General features: G+C 33.9%; 5 protein-coding genes across 10 annotated transcripts; 2 read left to right on the plus strand and 3 right to left on the minus strand.

Annotated features, from left to right (window-relative positions):
* The first annotated feature begins 276 nt into the window (after positions 1-276).
* LOC138932989 (transmembrane ascorbate-dependent reductase CYB561) lies at positions 277-2,069 on the plus strand. Of its 3 annotated transcripts, none has more exons than XM_070295366.1 (5): positions 277-318; positions 1,090-1,308; positions 1,389-1,597; positions 1,672-1,829; positions 1,916-2,069. In XM_070295366.1, exons 2-5 carry the CDS (start codon positions 1,092-1,094, stop codon positions 2,067-2,069), a joined length of 738 nt encoding a protein of 245 aa, XP_070151467.1. In that variant the 5' UTR covers positions 277-318; positions 1,090-1,091. The 3 variants fall into 3 exon arrangements, with proteins under 3 accessions (XP_070151467.1, XP_070151468.1, XP_070151466.1); XM_070295367.1 differs by lacking the exon at positions 277-318 and adding an exon at positions 331-500; XM_070295365.1 differs by lacking the exon at positions 277-318 and adding an exon at positions 635-926.
* Positions 2,070-2,096: 27 nt separating this feature from the next.
* On the plus strand, positions 2,097-6,031 carry LOC138932988 (chitinase-3-like protein 2). 4 transcript variants are annotated; one of them, XM_070295364.1, is made up of 7 exons: positions 2,097-2,176; positions 3,194-3,306; positions 3,708-3,971; positions 4,061-4,342; positions 4,445-4,681; positions 4,766-5,189; positions 5,310-6,031. In XM_070295364.1, exons 2-7 carry the CDS (start codon positions 3,248-3,250, stop codon positions 5,496-5,498), a joined length of 1,455 nt encoding a protein of 484 aa, XP_070151465.1. In that variant the 5' UTR covers positions 2,097-2,176; positions 3,194-3,247; the 3' UTR covers positions 5,499-6,031. The 4 variants fall into 4 exon arrangements, with proteins under 4 accessions (XP_070151465.1, XP_070151461.1, XP_070151464.1 ...); XM_070295360.1 differs by lacking the exon at positions 2,097-2,176 and adding an exon at positions 2,710-2,833; XM_070295363.1 differs by lacking the exon at positions 2,097-2,176 and adding an exon at positions 2,826-2,906.
* A 476-nt stretch (positions 6,032-6,507) lies between these two features.
* Positions 6,508-10,126, minus strand: Srp54k (signal recognition particle 54k). The gene is made up of 9 exons (XM_070295359.1): positions 9,652-10,126; positions 9,036-9,212; positions 8,678-8,907; positions 8,425-8,575; positions 8,193-8,341; positions 7,734-7,995; positions 7,540-7,648; positions 7,186-7,452; positions 6,508-6,952 (listed from the first exon to the last, which is right to left on the minus strand). Exons 1-9 carry the CDS (start codon positions 9,727-9,729, stop codon positions 6,855-6,857), a joined length of 1,521 nt encoding a protein of 506 aa, XP_070151460.1. The 5' UTR covers positions 9,730-10,126; the 3' UTR covers positions 6,508-6,854.
* Positions 10,127-11,155: 1,029 nt separating this feature from the next.
* Positions 11,156-13,462, minus strand: Csn1b (COP9 signalosome subunit 1b). The gene is made up of 5 exons (XM_070295589.1): positions 13,283-13,462; positions 12,996-13,088; positions 11,789-12,910; positions 11,570-11,704; positions 11,156-11,445 (listed from the first exon to the last, which is right to left on the minus strand). Exons 1-5 carry the CDS (start codon positions 13,307-13,309, stop codon positions 11,368-11,370), a joined length of 1,455 nt encoding a protein of 484 aa, XP_070151690.1. The 5' UTR covers positions 13,310-13,462; the 3' UTR covers positions 11,156-11,367.
* Positions 13,463-16,783: 3,321 nt separating this feature from the next.
* On the minus strand, positions 16,784-17,737 carry LOC138933748 (homeobox protein MSX-2). The gene is made up of 2 exons (XM_070296731.1): positions 17,198-17,737; positions 16,784-16,858 (listed from the first exon to the last, which is right to left on the minus strand). Exons 1-2 carry the CDS (start codon positions 17,720-17,722, stop codon positions 16,784-16,786), a joined length of 600 nt encoding a protein of 199 aa, XP_070152832.1. The 5' UTR covers positions 17,723-17,737.
* Between the last annotated feature and the right edge of the window lie 601 nt (positions 17,738-18,338).

Genomic DNA, 18,338 nt, shown 5'->3' on the forward strand with positions numbered 1-18,338 from the left:
TTTCCTCGTCGATACAATTTAATTAATTTTCGCACGATGCGAAATATTATATTTATCATTGACAAATTATTTATTCTCAACGCTGCTTCATTTTTTTCTCCTCTGTACAAGAACTTTAAAATGCAAATTTTTCTTTAGCTGGAGGAAAAATCGATGGAAACTTGAACGTTCTATATTTATTATATGACGACGCAGTACGACGCCCATATATATGCTTATATATATATGTGTGTGTGTGTACATATATGTGATATATATACATAACTACGTGCTTGTTGACATCTGCGCGGTAAGCATTCGCAAAAAATTGAAAGTAAGGTACGTATACGCAACAGATGATATCTCGTTGTATTCGTTGAAAGCCTTTTCTTTACATCTCGCCTATATTACATAAATATTATCGCGTCATCGAGAAATAAACTGATAAGAGCTGATATTCAAATTGTATTGGTCCATTTAAGAGATAAAAGTGACCGCTATCGCACTCCTACATCTGCTGTGTACGTTATGACGAAACATATGTTTCAGTCATCTAATGACAGCTCGCACGCTTTGTTCACGAAACGCTGATGTTTTTTTTTATTTCGTTTTATTTCTCGCATATAAACAGAATGTAAAGATTGATTTGTTTTTTTTTTCTTTTTACTATTATCTTAATTGATGTATTAAATATGTGACTATCATGTATTTACAGATGGCAATTTAATTTTGTATTATCTATTGTGTTATCTTTTTATAAAAAGATTTTTTTTGTTCCATATCTGTTTGTCATCTACCAATTTTTTCGCTCGTGACCTGTTGCTTCCAAAAATATTTGTCATGAGATTAACGAATAAGGGAAAAGAATATCGTTACAATTATTTAAGGATTGTTTAAGGTTGTATACATAATGTCAAACTATCCATATGAATATGCAAGATGTCTAGGTATATCCATCCATCAAGAATTTCATAAATTTAGTGTTGTAATATAATATTCGAGTATTTGTAGAATTATACAAATATAGCATACATACATTTTCTGTTTTAAAGATTTATATTATATTTTATCTCAACATTTATATACACAATAAGATATAAAACATTTCAGATATGAATCAAATGGAAGAATCATCCCAAGGTCATTTTTTGGAAGGTTTCATTCCTCTTCTCAGTCTTCACGAGACATGTGGCGCACTTCTTATAATTTTGGTAATCGTATGGACGAGTTACTATAGAGATGGTTTCTCATGGACATCTAATCCTCAACTTGAGTTTAATTGGCATCCTTTGTTAATGACTATAGGACTGGTGTTTCTGTATGCTAATGGTATAATATACATAGAGTTGATTGTCTCTCATCATTATAAGTGTATATATAATATAAACAATGTGTTTTCTATTCATTAGCCATGCTCATCTATAGAACGCAAAGAAATGTTCGCAAACGCCGACTAAAGCTGACTCATGCAGGAATGATGTTACTTATTGTATTCTTGACAGTGATTGCTTTAGTAGCAGTCTTTGACAGTCATAATTTATCTTCGTCTCCTGCGCCAAATATGTATACGCTACATAGCTGGGTGGGATTAACGACTGTAATATTATTTTGTTGTCAGGTAAACCTATAAAAATTGTTTTCAATAATTTTGAATTGAGGAATACATGCGTTAATTATATCTCTTATTTACAGTGGGTTGCTGGATGTATCTCGTTTCTCTTCCCTGGGTTACAATCTCCATTACGCTCTTCTTATATGCCAATACATGTGTATTTTGGCATTGCAACCTTTATTGGTGCAATCGCATCGTGTTTATTGGGACTCAATGAGAAAGCAATTTTCACATTGGGGTATATGGCAATTGATTTATCAAAAAAATTAACAAAGATAACAAACAATCAAATATAAAGACGCATTCTCCTACTTTAAATTTCAGAAAAAAATACGCAGACTTTGTGAGCGAAGGAATACTAATAAACTGTATAGGATTGCTATTCATATCATTTGGTGGATTATCTGTATATTTGGTAACACAGGAACGTTACCGACGTTTACCAAGACCCGAGGATGATGTCTTATTGTCTCGCTGATATACTAATTTTACTGCTTCCTGTGATTCACGTCACAGTATTATATATCAGATACCAAATCTCAAATTCAACGGAACGTACTTCCTACAAGTTCTTTCTTAGCTATTGTAAGTTTTATATATAATTTATAAGACTGTTTTCTGATCAATTGAAACATTTTACATCCATTTTAATTAAAAAAATAATGGGAAACGATAATAATTTATCGAATCTTTTTTTATTACATTCTATTTAAATTTTTTATATTAATTATTTTTCCTTTATATTTTATTACTTAAATAAAATATATATTTTTACGTATGTGTGTGTGGTGCTATATATTATGTATAATATTTACATATACTTCGTTACACGCATACATATATATTTATAACATGTTATATTTTTAAATTACTTATATTAATATATACAAATAATATATATACAAATGTGTAATATATATATACATATATGTAATGTGCAAAAAAAAATATATATATATGTAATCTCAAGAGCAAATCTGTGCGTATCATCACAGAAAAATCGATTTGCGACGATGATTGACACATGTGAATCAGAATTTATAACTCTTCGAGATCCCTCTTCCTCGTATCGACAGCTAATGTTACATCTATGATTTTACACGTTCATGCTCTCAAAGTCTAGTGTATGTGACCAAAATGAACAGACCATCTACAGATACACGCCCCCTAGAGAGACATTTCCGAACCAATCGGCGATTCGTGCGAAAGAGCAACAACATTTGACACATCGTCGCATGTATTGTACGTACCATACATATACGCATATACATGTATACGTTGGTTGATCGCGATTATTGTTGCCCTTATATATTCGGTAAATCGCGATGGAACACACCCATCACCTTACGCAATTGTTGTCGTAAATAGCGCGAATTCGTCGCTCGTTGACTATCCGTGATCCGTCTACGTATGGATACGTAATAGTACCGATACTACGTATGATATCAGCTGGTGTGTGCTCCAACGTGTTTTGTCTCCGATTATCAGTAGCGCGCGATCCGGAACGGATTGTCAAACGGGTCGACTTTATTGTCGACAATAAAAGAATAGCACTCGTTCGATCGTTTGTCTAATTGTGTTTTTTTTCTTTCTTTTTTTAAGGAAAGAATCTGTCGCGGACTCTCGGCAATATTGTAAAAATAATAAAATCATTCAATGGTTAACCAAATACCTGTGCCACAGGCCAAGTATGAATTACTAACCGATATAAGACAGTGAGTATATACATATATCTTAATATATAATAATATTTTTTATCATGTATTATAAAAGAGAAGACGAGGGGTGGGAGGGAGGGCGAGTGTATCGCGTTTGCGTAAACACGCGCGTATTCTTCGGGATTGCTTAATGAAACGTATCCGTGTGTGAGAGAGAGAGAGAGGGAGAAAGACAGAAAATTTTATATCGATTTTTCGCACTACGGCAAATTCATACGTCATTCCTAGCTTTTGAACTTTCACGCCTCTCGTCACGAGAAGGTCATCGCGATTAATCGAAGATTCTGCTTCGCGTAAACGCGATGTTCCACGTCTGTGACGGTCTTTTATATGCGCGCAATTACTCAGATATTATTCAGATATTTTGATGCAACTTAATACAAAATAAATATCTTTAGACCACGCTGGAGAACGCAAGTCGTTTGTCTTACTTTGACATTCCTGATCGTTGGGATTCTATTTATTACGCGCGCTTGGTTCGGCATACTCGTCCTGAGGGCCCCGAAAGCCGATAGATTTGTGGAGGAACAAATTGACAATGCCAAGATTGCTACGTGGCTACGTAGGGCTCGGATGTACGCCGAATCGACGAAGGAGAATCAGAATGCGGACAGGAACACAAGTGTCGGTGCAGCGGAACAATACCATCGCAATACCACCAGGTGAAAAAGGATTTTTCAATTGTCCGAAATCTATGTAGGATAGATGCGAGCCTGTGTACTTACATAAAAAAATTTATCCTGCCTTTTAGCCAAGTCATCGTATGCTACTACACAATACCGTGGGACCTGAACACGTCGTGGGAGCTCAGTCCGTCGCACATTGACCCTCATATTTGTACGCATATTATCGTGGGTTTTGCGAGCGTGGTAGACAACATGCTCGATATAGGAGACAATGCATGGGTGTACAAGCAAGTAGTCGCTTTAAAGAATCGCGAACCTAAATTGAAGGTCATGATCAGCGCCGGCGGAAATAATGAGCTCCACGATGGATTTTCCGAGATGGTAAAGACACACGCAAATAGAAAAAAGTATGTGTTCTTTCATTGATCTCCCATATTGCTGCACACGTACGATACATGTAATACATTTTAGAGAATATGTACAACTATCGTTAACATCTTTCTGTCCAGATTTATAAGATCTGTATTAAATGTAACCAAGACTTATCATTTGGATGGCTTTGACGTTGATTGGGAGTTTCCCGCATGGATAGGAGCCGACGATCGTGAAAAGATACATTTTGTGCAGCTGTTACAGGAATTACGGAAGGAATTCGATCGTAGCAGACAAAAATTACTCCTGACAGTAGCAGTCGCGGCGCCGCAGGCCATTGTAGATCAAAGTTATAGTGTTCCTGAAATGGCAGAGTATGCGTGTTACATAAAATAATATAATTGTAAAATATTTGAAAAACAATATTATAAAAAAAAAAATATTTTTTATCTTTACAGGCACGTCGACTTTGTGAATCTCATGTCATACGATTATCATTTCTATGTTTGGTACTTCCCAGTCACAGATTTGAACGCTCCTCTCTTCCCTCGTTGTACAGAAACAGGTTATTTATCCACATTAAATGTGAATTTCTCTGCTCAATATTGGGTGGCCAAAGGAATGCCACGGGAAAAGATCGTCGTCGGCATACCAGCTTACGGTCACTCTTACCAGTTAGACAATCCATTGAATCACAATTTACAAGCTCCAACTAGTGGATTCGGAAAGCTTGGCATAAAGGGTTTTGTAACTTATCCTACAGTTTGTCAATTTTTAAAATCTGGAGCTGCGAATGTCTTCAACAAAGAAAGTCGTGTACCATACGCTTTTAAAGACAAAGAATGGATATCTTATGATAACGAGGAGAGCATCTATTACAAGGTATTGTATTTTCCTTTGTTAGAGTAAAATATATATTGAACATTATATTTATATGATATTGCACTGTGTGCAATCTTTAACATGTGAAATAAATTCATATTTGAACTATTTATATCGCAGAGTACATGGATTCGTACAAGTGGCTTCAAGGGAGCTATGATTCTGTCTTTAAATGTTGATGATTGGAATGGCACTTGCTACAGCACAAACGAAACATTTCCTTTGACGCGTACGATTTCGAAAGTATTATTTAAGGAGTCGGACAGTAAGCAGCAGATTAATAGGATTGGACAGTTAATAGGACTGTAATTCCTCAACCACGCGCACAATGTCGATTAATCTATCTAGCTGTTCTTTGAAAGCTTTAAAATATTTTACATTGAAACGAATGCATTCCCATTGAGAATGTTACATTCCTATCTAACGTGTTACTTAATATTTTACACTCTACCTCGGTTGCTCAAAGATCTTTTCATACAAATAAGTTGCTAAGATATTTAAAGCACATACAGTATTATACATGTTCTAGTAGAGTGTAGCACTTGTACCTGTGATTGAGTCAAATGAAAGATATTTATAATATACGCGTTAATTATATATTATGCGTAAAATGTTAAATATAATATTTCCTACGTTGTTATCATATATTTATCATATATTGTTATTATTTCATATTTCATAAGGAAATAGATATCTGAGATAATATATCGTGGATTAGATAATATTGAAGAGGAACAACATAAAAAATTATATAACCAGTTTAAAAGAAAAAACTTGCCATTTAATTAAAGATTGTAAGCATGTATAACAAGATCTGTCATCTGTTTTAGAATAAAGATCTGAAACTCGCGAATAATAGTCTAGCATTACTTTTGCTACTATCATTAAGTATTACTTACATAGACAAATAAATTAATTATTATTAATATTAATATATGTTAATCATTGTGCTAATATTCATAAGTACAAAACATATGACTATGTTTTTGCCTGAAACTTAAAAATAATAACTCAATTTTTAATTATATTTTTGTTTTAACAAAATATACATGCAAATGTTTGCATTGATAATCATATTTATCATATTTACATATCAATTGCACTTTTATTACTTGATTGTGACAACAGCTATTAAAAATATTAATTTTTTATTATGCAACATATATATGTATACTTTACATTTTACATAATAGAAATATAATGGATACTTTCTCTCCATATAAAGTTATTTAACTTAATATTAAAAGGTTAGCAAGCAACAAAGTCATTTAAAAAAAATAAGCTCAATAAAATTTTAAAATACAAGGATATATAAGGGGCTATAAACAATGTCGGAATAAGTTAATTTCCATTATGACATGAACTTTGTAGCATATTTTGATAATTTATTGCATTTACATCAAAAGTATTTTTTTTTAACGATTCGATGAGCAATTGAAGAAATGATAGTATGTTGAACAATCGGCTATTAATGTCACTGCCGTTACATGTGATTTTCGTGATGCCATTATTTATATAAAACACATTCAACGATTGAAAAGAAAAAGGCTTTAAACACAATTTCTTCAGTATCGTAGTTCAAATACGACGTAATTTTCTCGCAAGTTGTATATAACGATACGTAACGTTCTTAATGGCAGTAATTGCACTGCCTGGAACCTCTTCTCAGGATTTGCCACCAAAACCTCCCATTAAATTTCCCAATCCACCTGCAGCACCCTGTTGTAACTGTTTCATTATATTTTGCAATCCTGGCATCCCACCTAAAATAATCGTGAACAACCTTTTGTAAAAAAAATGGCTACAAACTTTCAAGTATGAAATAAATAAAATTGACACATATCTTTTTTATATTGTACACATTTTTTACTAAAACCTAACTCTTTAATATAATTTTTTAATATCATTTAAGAAATTATATAGTTCACATAAAAGTATACAAGAATATTTTCAATTTATTAATAGATTTAATCTATTAAAATATATCATTGCTCACCCATTTGATGTAGTACACGCGGATCCATCATTTTAGCCATTTGATGATTCAGTTTTGCCATTTGCGTTGGATTAACATTTTTCGCCATATCTCCCGCTTTGAATAAACCTTTTATACCTCCCATTTTCTTAACAACAGCTGCGAATTTTGTATATTGTGTAATTAGATCTTTAACCTCTTTCTCCGTTACACCGGAACCTCTTGCTACTCTCATTATTCTTCCAGATTGTTTGCTAAATAACTTAGCTCCATCTCTACTGTCCAATTCTAACATAAATGTACAATACATAAAATAATGCTGAGAAACTAAAGTTCATAAAAAAGATAAAAGAAGCATCTTAAACAATATCAAACCTGAATCATTCATACTGTCCATAATAGTCATCAATCGCTTTAATCTTGCCATCGATTCCTGCTCTGTTCCTTTTGACATAAAGTCTTGACTAAATCCAGGGATCATACCCTGCACATAACGAAACATTAAAAACAATTATAAAATGTATGTTACATTTTCAACTTTTACATAATCTTATATCGATGACATTTACCATTAATTGTGAAAATGGTCCCATCTTCATAATATTTTGAAACTGTTCATACATATCTCGTAAAGTAAATTGACCATGTTTGATTTTCTCAAGTAATTCTTCATTATCTTCTAGATTCAGTTCATTTACTTTGTCAATAAGACCTTCAATGTCTCCCATACCCAGCAATTTACTAATAAATGGTTTTGTTTTAAATGGTTCTAAATCATCTATATGTTCTCCTGTACCAACAAATATTACAGGACTTTGTGTCGCTGCAACACTGAAAAAAAATTAAATATACAAAGAATAAAAAAAGAGAAATGGTCTATTGTAAAAATAATTATTATTACAAACATTTATTCTAGAAGTATATAATAAGAAGCAAGTTTGTATATCTTTTATTTTGTATAAATATAATGTGATAGACAATAATATATAAAATTACTAAACTAGAAATTGATAAAAAAAGAATCTCACGCAGAAAGTGCTCCACCACCTTTAGCATGACCATCCAGTTTTGTAATTATGATAGAACCAACATTAACCCGTTCCTTAAAAGCTTTTGCCTGTGCTTCACAAGCTTGACCTATCGTTGCATCCATTACAAAGATTATATTATCTGGTTGCTACAACACATAAAAACTTATTAGAATTTAAAAAACTTTTTTTTTTATATATATACAAATAAAACTATTGATTATAATTTTACCACAGCATTGGCGACTTGCAACATTTCCTCAAACAATGATTCTTCCTGTTTATGTCTTCCACTTGTATCTACAATGATTATCTCATATCCTTCCTTCTTAAACATATCAACACCATCTTGGGCAATTGTTACAGGATCCACCTCTGTATAACTAAATTTAGAAAAAATTATGTATTAGTATGGATATATAAAGAATGAGTAGCATGATGTTTGCAGGATGTAATAAACATTTTCTGCTTCTACAATTAATTACCTTCCATAGAATGGTATTCTAGCTTTTGTAGCATTCTGTTTTATCTGATCGTACGCACCAGCACGGAAGGTATCGGCGCATACTAAACACGCCTTCCAATTTTTCTTAAGATAATGATACGCGAGTTTGGTACAAGTGGTTGTTTTACCAGAACCTTGCAAACCGACAAACATAATCACATTAGGACGGCCTTTTACCGGTTGATACGCTTTTACACCAGGATCAATCAACTAAAAAAATTATTTTAATTAAACATATATTTAAATGCTAAAAACTATATCTTTGTTCTATTGCCATAAATTTCTCATACATCCATAAATATTGTTGCCTTTAGAAATATATTAGACGATAGACTAACCTTTACAAGTTCTTTGAAGACGGCGCTCTGTATCATCCGCCTTTTATTAAGACCACCAGCCATGTCTTCAAAATCAATAACCTGGCGCACATTTTCTCGTAATTTTTTCACTAATCTAATATTTACATCGGCTTCAAGTAATGCTGCACATATCTCCTTTAGCATAGAATTCAAAACCTGGAACAAAGTGTATTCATTAATAAAACTACATAGTAAAGGTACAACTACAGACAATGGCGAGAACAAATTATAAAAGATATATACTAAAAGAACGATGGGATATGTATATAAAAATAATATTAATAGAATACCAAATAAAAAAAATTATTTTAAAGACGAGAATAAAATTCTTCGAAATTCCTGTAATATCTACTATGTTATCACGCAATAAATTTAACACAAATCCAACCTACGATGTAAACATAAGTTTGACATATGTAACGAGGTTATTAGAAATACATAAATATTTCTGAAGAAAAGTTCAAAGCCTCCTATGTTAAAATAAAGAATACAATGCTGGAAGATATTAAATTATGACAATTTAATTCGTTGTTTACAAACCGTCTTTGAGAATCATCTCGCCGTGGGAATATCGGATAAACACACGCAAACTTACCTCCTCATTGATGACAGTCGCATTACTGAGCGACCGCAGGGCCGACGTAATTTTACGCCCGAGGTCCGCCAAAACCATCTTTGAGACGTTTCCGCGTTCGCGTCTCTCTTCTCAAAATAAATATAAATATATCTCGCAATTAGAATATTAACATATAAAATATGTCATGATATCCCAACTTGGCCAACACGGCATGACGACACATCCGGTGTCGGGCCGATCACGCGAAAACGACCAACTCTCTCGTCGTCGTAAGCAAAAACCTACAATGGTGATTCTTTTCATGCGCACGCTGATTCACAGAACGCTTGTTCGATTTGTTTACGCATTGCACCGATGAAACCTTAGACATTGCCACTGTCCATTATATCGATTAGAACACGCACGCGTCTGAAGTTTGGCATTTCCGAGTTGACGAAACAAGCGAGTCTGTTCACTAGGGACTTTCGATTGTTACTATGATATCTAAAGCTCCTTCATATTTGCTTCTTCCATTTTCGAATATCCCTTGTGAATAAAAAATAAATAATTCCTCGTCATAAACATATAGAATGGACTGAGCGTTGCGATAGACAAACACCCTCGCTGTAGAAGGAGAGGTATTACATAGGTGGCCTATTTTCTCTCTTTTCCTAGCATCTCATTGGTGATTTTGTCCCCCTCCATATAAAAAATTACCAATGAAATGCTAGAGACAAATATAGGCCTTCCATATAATACCTCTCTTTCTAGAGTGGGCACGCATTTGTCTAATCTCGCAATGCTCAATCCAGTCTATATATCTATTGTATATATATTCCTTGTCCCTTTCTAAAAAAAGACATAAAACCTCGAATTCGAAGCGTTGAAATCTCTTTTCCGCGATGCTGATTGGCTGTCTTGCTTGCTTGGCGCTGCGACTTGCTTCATTCGTATTATTTGCAACTGTCAAATCATGCGATATTTGACAGTTTGACAATTTGTGAAAGAAAAAGTTAGGAAAGAAAAGTTAAAAAAATTGGAAAATGTCCATAAATAAAAGCGCACGCGCAGCAAGCGCCTCTGCTGTTCTAGTATATAAAAAAACATATATATACAATAAATATACAACAGAGATTAGATTTGCAATTATGGAAAAATAAATTATATATTGACAATACATATATATGTATTTAATGTAATGAATTTATTCTAAATCCCAGCAGAATATGTTAGTCTTAGGTTCGTTCGTATCGTTCATATACAGAGGAACTTAAAATTAGCATCTTTCAATATATAATTTCCTTGTATGAAACAGAACAGATTAGTATAGTTTTTTTTTAATTAATCAAAAAGTTGGTCTATGTTACACACTTTCCTCTGTTATGATTTCATAATCATAATTGAGAAAAAGGTTTACACACATACATACATACATACATACATACATACATACATACATACATATATACATATATATATACATACATATATATATATATATATATATATATATATATATATATATATATGTAAACTTGTATTTTATAAACACAATGTAGGAATATTATATACATGCCATATATTATACGTTGTAAATGAGGTATAGGACATCAACATTGAAAAAAATGTAAATAACGCAATGTCGAATGCGGAGATGAAATCTTATCTCATATCTAGGTGATCGTGGCAGTTAACACGCATAAATATAAATTTTTTTTTTGTTTGTTTTCAGAACATAAGATATCAAACGACGTTTCAATTTTTTGCTGCTAAAGTACCATTTCCAGGTGCTACCGACATCTCACCTCCTTGCGTACTGTCGCGTTGAGGACTCTATCAAAATAAACAATATGTTTTTAAATAGAAGCAAAATGTTTCAATAAAGTTTCTACAGTTACTGTGCGATAATGAAGGAACATGTATAATCTCAAAGATATTTCCTTTAATTATAATTTACCTTTACATGAATTTGCTGTTTCAACATTGCGGCTCTTAAGATCAACATACGCGTACGCCTCTGATAATCTTTCCCAACGCTCATAGATTTTTCGAAAGTAGTGCTACGTTGATCGACGTCCTTTGCGTACAAAATCTATAATAATTTCAAAAATATACGCTTAAAATATTGTTAAAGAAAAATATATTGTGCGTAATCAAGTCTGCAAGCAGTACTTACTTTATTGTGTGAATCTATACGAGCTTGAATTTGACCATCAAGGATAAGTTGCATGAGCTCATCCTCTAATTCGGATACTGTTCTGTTAAATGCAGTTGCCATTCGTCTCATGTCTGCACTTAGGTAAGGACTAAAGTATTGTATCAAGGCCCTATTTCGAATTTGCGTATACAACAGATTTACGTGAGGTGCTATATACATATCCAAGAGAATATTATCCTTTATCTCGTCGAGCAATTTCAAACAGGAGGCATACTTTGATTCGTAAAATTTGAATATTATATCTCGAAGTTGCGGTTCTAACTCTAAAAATAATTTGAAAGAACTACTAAATATAACTTGTTTTTGCAGTTCGTGCCTGTCAAAAGTAGCTAAAGCACAAAGTCCTCCATAAAGAGCCACGTTTCCAGGAGACAACAACTCGGGGCAATCGCAATGATCTAAGGACGCTTGTAAAAAGTGTTTTGCAGCCATTTTATACTTTCTTGTTGCCAATTCTGCCAAACCTGCTGCTACTTTTAATTTTGTAATTATGACCTGATTGTTATCTTTGCCGTGTAATTCCGGAAAGTCTGGTGTACCTTCAGCCTTGGTAACATAACTAAGTACGTGTGACCAATTTTGTAAATATACAGAAACCTTGATTACGTTTAAACACATATTCACAACATGTTTGCCACTGGTACAGTAATCTCGTGCTCTAGAATAGCATTTCAAGGCGTGAACAAGATCGCCGCAATTCAAATAATGATCTCCTAAATCATCGTGACCTCTTCGTATGCTCTCCTTGATAGAATTGCTCTTGTAATTTTTCAGATCAGTATCAAATTTCTCCAATTTTAGAGCAGCTTTCTTTGATCGAGTCTCTACCCATGTTTGATCCATCGTTAACATATCTTGTGAAGTAGACTGCGCCGCCACATCTGGTAATCCAGGAGTACCCATAGCTTCAACGAGCTTTTTATGTAGCATTATGTAAAGCGAAACATTGTACGTGGTCATCACATAAGTAATTGCCATTTTCAATGCCTCTATTCTCAATAATGGACAATGATCGGCGATATATACAAGTCTATGCAATTTTGCAAGTCCGGTATAACTGTTGGCGTATACCTCCAAATCCTGAAGTTAAGAAAACATGATACGGCGATTGCATTTGTTTAACCTTAAATGAAAATCATTTTCAGATTAAAAATATTTTACGTACCAACGTTGGATTTTCTACTATATACGGTTCTTCCTCAGCATTATCATTATCCTCTGTAGGAGCATCAACCTGCATTGGCTCCACGACATTTTGCTGCAAAATAAAATGAATACACACACACCAGAATATCATTCGCCGTTTTTGCGCTTGAAAGAGTATATTTTAAATAGAGTTATTTAGATCGCGAAATGCGAGCGCGAATAACGTTGCGAAGATAACCCCGTAATTTAAATCGCTCGATCTTGAAGGGATGGACGCCTGTTTCCCGATTGGAATTGGATAATTACCTGAACGTCGTGAACTTGCAACGGCATTATTAGCCTTATTCGTTATGTTAAAACCGTAACTAGTAGGGCTATTCTATGATGGAAAAAGATTATTGCTCGATATCTCGTGCCTATCATATACATATATATAAATTAAATATGATGCACACATATCCACTCGCGCAGCCGGTGTTGAGGAAGAAACGAGAGAGCGGCGCGCATCGAGACGACGAAACTGACCTCTCGCGATAGAAATTTAAATTAAATATCAAGTTATATGCATAGAACGAGATCGAAGAGAAATCTTCTCTCCCTCTCTCTCTCTCTCTCTTTCTCAGACGAGATTTATATACATATTCTCCCTTCCTTTTAGTTTTTTACTTCGTCCGATCTCTTTTTGGCGGCATAAAAATATTACTATGTAAATCGTCGATTTATCTCGTGGTAATGTTATTCTCTTCCCATATTTGATTTTTACGTTATTTTTTGTTACTATTAATACATGTTCGTGCAAAAATATTAATTTTGTTACAGTAATATGGACATTTTTTCTTTAATCATTTCAGACGAATTATAGAATTAATTGTTTTCAGACTTTTTTTTTTTTTTTTTATTGTTTCGGGCGAATTTTATAAAACTGTTCGTTTTTGATTTTGAAATTTGTGATATTTTCATATGTCATATATATTTTACTTTTACTTCCGACACAATGAAAATTTAACTGATATATAATATGATATATATATATATATCAGGGTTGGGAAAGTTACTTTATAAAAGTAACTCGTTACCGTTACCGTTATTTTTTCTAAAAAGTAACTCGTTACCGTTACTCGTTACTAATTTTAAAAAGTAACTCGTTACCGTTACAGTTACTAAAAAGTAACGAGTCGTTACAATTTCCGTTACTTCTTTACAATACATACTAATAAATTATTTTGCATAAGAAAAACTTTTAAAAAATTGTAAGCAAGATTTCATTCAAGGTTTATTACAAAATAAATGATTAAATTTTATCGAAATTCTTTATTAATTTTTAATAAAATTTGTTGCTCCATAGTATCATCATTTAAACGCCCTCTTTGTGGTGTTAATACAGAGCCACCGATGCTAAACATTCTTTCTACAGATGCACTGCTTGGTAGAGCTGTATTATATTTAATAAAAAGTTTTTTAAGTTTTGGATAGTCGTTTAACATTTCTATATTACAATTATTTGATTTTAAAAACCGTTGCAATTCTTCTTGTTCAGATTCATTTTGCACCGTTTTTTCCTCAAAAATGAAAAAATCATCGTGATCGTCAGATTTTCCAGCTTTTGAAGAATTTTCAGTTGATCGGATTTCCAATAAATACTCCAAGTAATTTTCAGCACGTTTTCTTTTTTCTCCGGTTAACCAGTTTAACTTAAATTTTGGATGTAAACATGCTGCTATTATTAATTCTTTTGTTTCAAATATTGTAAGAAATCTAAAATCAAATATAGTAAATTAAACGACATTGTTTGTTTTATTGAAATTAATACTTTTGAATCAATAGTTTAAAATAAAATAATATTTTTCAATTAAATCCTTATTTAAAATTAAATAACATATGTATTAATCAAATTAATAAGTTACCTTTTATTTAAACCTTGCTGAATAGCTTCAACTAATGAATGGCAATTTATAAGGTCAGATTTATTGAGATTTTCTAATTTTCGTTGCAAAGTACTTAGAACTGGTAGTAAATGAGAGCTCTGCTTTTCCGAAAAGATAAAGCTCTCATTGGATATCGCGCGTCGGGTCATCGCACTGGTCTGCAAGAGCCATAAGTTGATCAATCACATTCAAGCATTTTTACAACATAATAAGAATGCTAATTGGTCGATTTGCTTACGGCTTTACGGTTAAGATAAAAATTTTATCACGCACAATAGCAAGAATAATATCTTAAATAAATCAAAAAATTTTAAAAAAGTAACGATAAAAGTAACTGTTAAATTCGTTACTCGTTATCGAAAAATGTAACAAAGTTACTTTTTCCGTTACAAATAAAATTTGTAACGCCATTACCGTTACAGTTACCGAAAAAAAGTAACTGTAACGGTAACGGCGTTACAAATAACGCGTTACTTCCCAACCCTGATATATATATATATACCCAGACAGCACAAGGATGTCCTTAGGACGTCCAAAGGGCATCCAGGACATACATGTAGGATCCTCAGGATATCCCATTGTAATCCTCAGATCTCCTCTGGATGTCCTGAGGAAGAGTAAATGATAGCCGTATATTAACCTCTGGAGAATCCAGGGAGATCCTGTGGAACAGCCTAAGGATTTTTATAGGATATGTTAGATTTTTTTGTATGTTTCAAGGAGCAAATTTTAAAATTTCAATATAAATTAAAATTATGTTTTGTTATTTACTGCCAATATTAAAAATCTAATATTAAAAATAGTTCACCGTTCTTTAATATTTGAGGCTTTCGTGCTGTACATGAATATTTTAAGTTTGGCTCCCGGGTTTGAGTTGTGTAAACAATCCAATATCTGAATTCCCTATGTTGGCATTGCATCAGATATTGAACTGATAGAAAATAATTACATTTGTAATTTCCTGTCAATTGCTCTTTGCAAGCTTTATATAATTCTCATGACCAAATCTCAAATACGAGTTCGCGTGTCGCACAGCGGTAAACAAACAAACTAGCGGTTGAATACTATTGTTTGTAAAGTTTTTGGAATGTTGCAAACGGTAACATTTCTCATGAAACATTAAATAAATAATAATTTTGGATATATGAAAATGTGCGCATCAAACTCAATTATTAATATTAAACGAAATTAACGTTAACAATTAATTGCACATGTATATGTCCTCTGGAAATCCAAAAGACATCCAATATAATAGACAGGGCAGATATATCCTACAGACATCTAAGGGTTATCCAGTGGACTTTTATAGGACATTAATACTTATTATAATACTTAAGATTTCTAAATTATATAAAATAGCCGAGACAACTAAAAATAATTATGTATGCATATTAAACTTTTATAAATATATTTATAATAATATCGTAAAACATCCTACAAATGTCCTGAACCGTCCTGGACATATTCAGGATGATCCTGAGGATGTTTTGTGCTGTCTAGGTATTATATATATATGTGGTATATGCATTAATAATGGGAGATGAGCTTTCCGTTATAAACATCGAAAAATAACAAAAAATATAAAATACATATTAGGCTCGCTTTTTGTCGCACACTAAACAAAATATATACACACATATATATATATTTGTTATATTTATAATTCTGTACATTTTATTTTGCATACAATAAATAATATATATTTATAAATTTGTACTTGTACAAAAATCAAGAATGTATAAAATAAATAGTTGTAATATGAAAAGTCGAGTCGTTTGAAATATAATTCGTATTCAAATCCTATATGTCCTATATGACGAAAATCCTCCACGATACTTTTGAACCTTTTCAAACCGTTGCAGAGCTTTACTCTATTGTCTTGTCATCGCGCCACTATCGTGGAATTCAGCGATTCGCGTCTTTGTCTCGCTCGACGATTTTGAAACCAGATCTTTATCTGCAAAAAAAAAAAAAAGCAATAATATGTATAAAATCACGTTTCGAATAATGGTTTTCGTCCAATCTCACTACATTATCATGTGTCGATAACTTTCGGACAACCAATAAAACAGAAATCTGTCAAGATTGCGAACGAAAAATTTAAATTCGAATATACCCGCGTGAATCGATGGAGAATATCAACGTAACGCAATGAATCTAATGTCAATGATATATATTGACAAACGCAGCTTTAATAGCACCGATCTTTCGCAGATAAAACGTCTCAGACAGGAAGAAAAAGAGAGAGAGAGAGAGAGAGAGAAAATTCCCTGATTTTTTTTTTTTTTTTACATACTTTGCTTTGCGGCAGTCTCAACATCGCGGACATCTCGACGACGTCGTTTCTGGACAGGTAGGCACTCCTCCTGTATCTGTCCTCCAATACCTGCAGCTGCGACGAGGAAAATGGGATTCGAGGACGATCGTCCGTTCGCCGCTTGGTTCGCCTCTCGACGTAGGACCTCCTGGGTAACTTCGGCGGTCTATACCGGGTGTACTGGAGCCACGTGAGATCGGGTCTCCGTATCTCGTTCTCCCGTTGCGTCACGCCGACGACGAAAGAATCCGTCATCTCGCCCGGGACGACACGATCGGCGCATTCCTCGCGTCGCGTCTCTCCCTCGCGTCGCGGCGCCTCTCGTTCCTCGTTCGCTTCCGGGTGGTCCGGGAAGCGAACGCGCGACTTTCGCGCGGGACCCTCGTCCCGTTCGACGCTCCTCCGCTCCCGATCCGCCCGCGTCTTCGGCGAGCAACCGCGATCGTCCGACAGTATACGGGATATGCTGAAATCCGTGTTCCTCATCCGTGCTTCGCTCGTCATCCCGAATGTTTCACTAAACCTTCTGAAGGACGAACTCTCGCTATATATATATATATATATTGCGCGTGTACGAACACATATGTCTCATGCGTGTGTACGCACACATATAAAAAGTACGCGCGCCCGGGTCTCTATCACGTGGGGCGCGTACCCCTCGTTTTCGCGACACGCATCATCCTCTTCTTCTCTCTTTCTCTCTTTGCGGCAAATCCAAATTAAACGCATAGTTGCACGCGCGATGGCTATCGCATTGCTCGCACGAGTGGGGAAAAGAGGGGGGGGGGGATCGCGCTTCGGTTAACGCCGCGTGTACCTGTCCCATTGTTGTGCATGCTCTTATACCAGTGTATTATCTCTCTGACCGCATCTCTCCTCGGCTACTTCCCTGTAATAATAACAATGTAATTGATACTCGGTAGCGAGGGAACGAATCTCTTCTCGTCGAACGGAGAGTTTCTATAGGGCAGATGTCTCGGTGCATTGAGGCTTGTATAATTAAAAAGCCACGGGGGTCACGTCTCTAATCCGGTAATATATCCATTTCGATGATGTAAATATTGAACAGCGCCTGTGCGCTCAACTTTTTCCGGTATACGTGTGTGTATTGTTACTTTAC

This window comes from Polyergus mexicanus, unplaced genomic scaffold (assembly GCF_030449975.1).
Source record: "Polyergus mexicanus isolate NDT 795.1 unplaced genomic scaffold, iyPolMexi1.0 SCAF_5, whole genome shotgun sequence".
Taxonomy (NCBI): Eukaryota; Metazoa; Arthropoda; class Insecta; order Hymenoptera; family Formicidae; genus Polyergus; species Polyergus mexicanus.